Source organism: Oncorhynchus masou, chromosome 29 (genome assembly GCF_036934945.1).
Source record: "Oncorhynchus masou masou isolate Uvic2021 chromosome 29, UVic_Omas_1.1, whole genome shotgun sequence".
Classification (NCBI taxonomy): Eukaryota; Metazoa; Chordata; class Actinopteri; order Salmoniformes; family Salmonidae; genus Oncorhynchus; species Oncorhynchus masou.
The window spans coordinates 65,783,991-65,789,990 of record NC_088240.1 but is presented as its reverse complement, the minus strand read 5'-3'; the positions used below and the strand labels follow the sequence as shown (position 1 = coordinate 65,789,990).

The following is a 6,000-nucleotide window of genomic DNA, read 5'->3' as shown; positions in this document are numbered from 1 at the left end:
TTTTGTATCCAAATCTGGCTTTAAACTTCTTCACAACAGTATCTCGGACCTGCCTGGTGTGTTCCTTGTTCTTCATGATGCTCTCTGCGCTTTTAACGGACCTCTGAGACTATCACAGTGCAGGTGCATTTATACGGAGACTTGATTACACACAGGTGGATTGTATTTATCATCATTAGTCATTTAGGTCAACATTGGATCATTCAGAGATCCTCACTGAACTTCTGGAGAGTTTGCTGCACTGAAAGTAAAGGGGCTGAATAATTTTGCACGCCCAATTTTTCAGTTTTTGATTTGTTAAAAAAGTTTGAAATAGCCAATAAATGTCGTTCCACTTCATGATTGTGTCCCACTTGTTGTTGATTCTTCACAAAAAAATACAGTTTTATATCTTTATGTTTGAAGCCTGAAATGTGGCAAAAGGTCGCAAAGTTCAAGGGGGCGAATACTTTCTCAAGGCACTGTAACTGCCGAAAATGCTGTTATCAAGGTCAGAATGTGGGTGATGTCTGTGATCAGGGGTGATAGACGAGTTTCCCACAGAGATAGAGGCCTCTTGTGACCAAAAGCAAGTTTTAGCATGGGCAGCGCCATTAGGATTTTCACCATTTTGAAGTAGTCAACTGGGTGGGACTTCCTAATGGTTAAGGAAATATTATATATTTCCATCCAGGTCATCAGGAGTGATCAGCCAATGAGTTACACTTGTGAGCAAACATTTCATAACTGCAGGTGGACAGTAAATTGCCAACTTTGGCTTTATACCTGTTCAAACAACACACTCCAGTTTGCATGAATTCACCCTTCAGTTTGTTAACCAGCTCCTAGGAGTAGAAGAACATGTACTACTTCAAAATGGAGATGGCCTCGAGGGCACAGCCCATGCTCTCACAGATGCCATAATTGGACCGATACCATGTTGTGTCCTCTAACTATCTCTATGGTTTTCCACTAGTAATTACGAGTTGGATGGGTGTTCAAGTGGATTTCCCCGAGTTGTATGTGATAAATACCACCTTCCCACTTGGTCACGAACACAGAAATAACACAGTCCAAAAACAGGTGCCCATTCAGAACAACTGTAATGCACAAAGACCTTCCTTAAATGCTTGCTCATTTTTATTAGCCACTAAAAGGCTTTCATACCAATAAAAATGTGTCATCTTCACTAATGAAGCAAATGAAAACCCAATAAAAACATAACTTGTTACATATAAATTATTTTTAAAAAATATATAAAAAGTTAAAGAAAATCATAAGAAAAGACAATGACAGACTCTACAATTTGTTCCCGCTTGTTATTAGCTAAAGTTTACTTGGAAACGTAGAAAGAAATCAGCGTAGTTATACATTTCATAGTCTATGCCTACACTAAAAATCTGATTTCATACATTACATTTTAAAATAGGTATATTTTAAAATACAATAACAACTCCATTCACAATCACTCTTACAGAGCTGTGCTGTATTGTGAAAGGATTCATTTTCAGAGATGAAGGAATGGAGGTTGGGCCACCTGTGCAGGTAGGTTTGTTTTTGTTGGACAGGTTTGATTTCTATAACAAGGTTGCCATATTTGGGGGCACAAAAAGCCATGCAATCCACCTTCTCCAATAATGAAATGGTTCTCAATATCAAAATCTTTGTACTAAATCAATTATCTTTAAACAATTTGTTAGCTCTTATAATGACATGGCATTGCTCATGTGTGGACGTCCTTTTAAAAGGCAATACAGTAATGAAATTATGAGACAAAATGTCCACTCAGTAGTCGATGACCTTATCACAGAACATGATTTTGTGTTTGGTTGTATTGAACATTTTCAATAGGAAATTGATTGACTAGAAGGTCTAAAGGAAGTCTTCGTTTTTCCTCTATAAACCTGATATTAGGTACCAAATGTCAATGCAATTAATGTTATTAGCCTGTAATACCAGATTCACAACCAAATGAAAAACAATAGATTACAGGATGCCTCAAGTACAGATAATTGTCAAACCAAACAGTACAGTTCAGCAAACTATTTGTGGGTGTGCAGGCCTAGCTAGATATTTCTGAGGAAGGCAATGGTTTGGTTATTGTAGACACTTCCCCAAGTGGCACAATTCTGTGTGGAACGACAAACTATTTTCATTAACTCTGCATTGAGCCGACAATTGTGATTTCAACATAATTCCATGGTACTTAAGTCATTCTGTCGATTAGCAGATCTTCTACAGAATGCATTCTACTGTTTCACCAAAGTGATGGTATAATGCCATGCAAGAAAATGAATTATAATATAGAAACTTTCTCCAAAAACTGTTTTTATAAGCTCTATCACTGACTACCATTGCCCAGTCTATTCTACACATCATCAGTGTGGTTTAAAAATCACACTAGCACGATCCACTACAGTTTACATAGTAACCCTTTGAAAGTTAAATTCTACCAGTTGGTAAAACAGATCCTGTCCCTCTTCCCCATCCTTGCATTCCTTCAGCCTTTCCTCCATCCTCCTATCCCCAGAACCTCTGGCGGGAGGCTGAGGGTTGGTCTTGTTGGTGCATCACATCCTGGGCAAAAATGGTGCCCCCAGCGTCCATGGTGAAGATGAAGTAGAGATTGGCACCCAGCATGGCCACAGTGGGCAGGAAGGACAGGCCGAAGCCAAAGCCCCGAACACTGCTGCCCAGTGCAGCTGCCACCCAGTACATCAGTCTATTGGCACAGAGGAGAGATGGACATTAGACAGATGCAGTCATTTCTATAGTCTGCCCAGACTGCCTGATATTGAGATCACATGCCATATAGGGATATGACTGACTGGGCACTGAAATTGGACAATAGATTTCACTGCATCTCTCTGGTGTATGTGATAATAAAATAAATGGGTTTTTTTTTTTGCATTGTTGTTTCTTTACCTGCCGAAGGCGAAGATGATGGTGAGCAGGGGCACTAGTTTGAGCAGGTCCTGGCTCAGGTAGGGCGCCATTACGGCCAGCTGCAAGAAGTAGAGCAGAAAGAGGGTGACAGAGTCATCCACATAGCGCCGGTGCACACCCACATCCCTGGCCTCCAATTCACGCAGCAGCTTCACATCCCCCAACCGCATCCTGGAGACACCCAGCACCAACCAGCCTGGGAGGACAACACAAGTGTTAGCTTGTGATGTTAGTGTTGTTGTTCAACCCACCTTGCTGTTCAGACCGGAGTAATTCTGGTAAAGAACATCTGCTGAATGACCAATGAGCCACTCACCCAGTATGATGGGCACCACAGCGAAGACAGAGCAGCGCAGTGTGTAGACCAGCCTGAGGGGGGCACTGTCCAGCAGTGGGGCATCAAAAGGCAGGAAGACATAGCCCCCCCACACTAGGAGGGGGAAAATCAGAGCTGCGGTGAACACAGACACCCCCACTTTGAGAGCATCCCTGTTGGCACAGTCACAACCACCTGGAGCGGAGAGGAAAGGAGAGACTTAGCTTTCTTTTTACTTCAGAGCACAGAAAGACTAATGTAAACATTACCACTTATAGATCTGATAACCTCAAATAAGGGAGAAGGGGAAGGATGAATTTGCACTCGCAAAACTATTTGAGCAGAACCACAGTGGCTGAATGAACAAGGGAGAAACTAGCAAAGAGAAAGACAGACAATGAGAGAAAGAGGTTGGAGGCCAAAAGACAGAAAGGTGAAATGTTGGTGCATTTCTTTACATTTTGAGGACCCCCGCTCCACTGGCCAGTCGTGGTAGTAGCCATCAGGTGGGGTTCCCTGGGGGATGAGGAGGCAGCTCTTCTCTGCATCCACATCCCAGAATACCTCCCTTCCGCTGGGAGACGTCGGAGCACTAGAGGAGTGTAGGATGGTGACGGATGGGTTGAAGACCTGCGCTGCCTTCTCAGGCAAATAGTTCATATCATCTTCCACCTCCATCTCTACCTGCACCTTCTTCCCTATCTTACACAGCCCTGGGTCCTGCACCTCTCTCCCCATCCATTCTTCCTCTGTTCTCATTCTCTCTGCTCCCAAACCCAGCCCTCTCTCACACAGCCCTGGGTCCTGCACCTCTCTCTCCATCCAGTCTTCCTCTGTTCTCATTCTCTCTGCTCCCAAACCCAGCCCTCTCTCACTCTCCATCTGCCTTTCTCCTTCTTGAAGAGAGGTGCACATGGAGTACACACTCTTCCTTTCTCCCTCAGGGTCATCCCCCTTTCCCCTTCCCTTATCTTCTTTCACAGTCAATGCACTTCTGTTCTTTGTAGTTCTCTCTACATCCCTGTCACCTGGCCATTGCAGAGTGGTAGGCTCCAATTTAGCCGAACTAACCATTTCATCTTCCCTCCTCTTTTCCAAATCTTCCCCCACTTCTTTAATCACCTTCTCCTCTTCCCCCCATGTTGGGGGTTGAGGTTCAGCAGTCACCCCGCTGGTTTTGGAGGGGCTGTCTTCTAGCAGCTCCAGGTTTAACGGCAGGATCTCAGACATTGTTTTATTTTTAGGTGTTCAATGTCTCCAGACTTTGTCCGTTTGTCTTGGTGAATCTGTCAGTGAGTCTATGCTTGATTGAGTGTTTTTACTTTGACTGAAGTCACATCACATTGTCTGTTTCCTTCTTTGTGTCCCAGCTCTATTGGTTTGATGTTAAACAGCTTTTCACCTACAAAGAAAAGTACATTTACAGAGTGCACATTCTGTGGGTCATACATGTCCTCCCACGGAAGAGCTGACAAACCTGACAAGATGTAACTCCAGACAGCATTCTAGTATCATTAATCAAACAATAGTCTCTAAAGTTGAAAATTTTCCACGACAGGTAAGGTAAGCCAAGAACGATAAGACAAGTAGAATCCCTCCCTGCTCCTTGCCAACAAAGCTCCGCCCAATGCATCTCATTATGGCCTGTGCTGAGTCGTCGAAGAAAATAACAGCCCTATTTACGCATGACTACCGAAGAAAATACTCTTGCAATAGAAAACCACTAAATAAAAAATATTTGATATACAAAGAGTTTAAGTTGCCTGAATGTGTTAACTATCCAGACAAATGTGGTACAGACCTTCAAAGCGCACACCGTATCACAACACGGAAGTTTCTCATACCAGCGCACTAGATAAAATGTTGGGCTTTCGGCCACGCAAGAAGACTGCTAGTTAAACAAAGCTAGAAAACACAACGGAAAATACATAAAAGTGTAATACTCACCTAACCTCAACGATTATCAAACAATGAATTTGGGAATTTTATGGAATGTCTCTTGCATCGTTTTCCTACTTCTATTGTTATTGTGTAACAACTTTCAGTGGGTGGAAATTCAGGTGTGTCCAGGTAAATTATTAAAGGGTATGTTGCTAAAAAAACATTAAAGGGAAAGTACGATAGGAACTGTGAGTAGGATAATATTGAGTTCCTATCGCACGTTCCCTTTAATGTATTTTAGAAACATACCATTTAATAATTTCAAGCAGTCTTATATGTGACTTTCTTGGGATGAAAATAATTAGTGAGAAATTGTGGCTATTGCCTACAGTAAAAGTTTTGTTTCATGTTGCGTGTTTGTTATTGGATTGATGTGTACTATTTTACGTATTGGCGAGTACTATTCTACGTATTGGCGTGTACTATTCACCTTATGTTGGTTACCCTTTTTGGGATCTAATTCCAAAAGCAATATTGGTCGAAACACAGCCCTGTCACTGACAGAATGAAGTACAGAGAACCGAGAAATCTAAATGTTGGTATAGGCTTCAAGGGGCCTATCTATTTCGTTGCCTAGCATTTAAAGGGATAGTTCACCCAAATTACAAAATTGCTCATTATTTTCCATAAGTAGTCTATGGACAAGGTATGACAGCAATCCATGCTTTGGTTAGTTAGTTCGCCTGACATTGTTTCTAAATGCATTTGTGGCACAAATCCAATTCAAGTCATGGGACTATTAGCATTTTTTTGCGCATCATGTTGAAATAATCTATAAGTGACTTTGATAAGCTTCACGGTACAATTTTTATACTTTG

At 42.0% G+C, this 6,000-nt stretch overlaps 1 protein-coding gene across 1 annotated transcript; it reads right to left on the bottom strand.

The window, feature by feature from the left end:
- Positions 1-347: 347 nt before the first annotated feature.
- Positions 348-5,313, bottom strand: LOC135520312 (transmembrane protein 79-like). The gene is made up of 5 exons (XM_064945755.1): positions 5,189-5,313; positions 3,700-4,643; positions 3,242-3,436; positions 2,905-3,121; positions 348-2,701 (listed from the first exon to the last, which is right to left on the bottom strand). Exons 2-5 carry the CDS (start codon positions 4,469-4,471, stop codon positions 2,500-2,502), a joined length of 1,386 nt encoding a protein of 461 aa, XP_064801827.1. The 5' UTR covers positions 4,472-4,643; positions 5,189-5,313; the 3' UTR covers positions 348-2,499.
- Between the last annotated feature and the right edge of the window lie 687 nt (positions 5,314-6,000).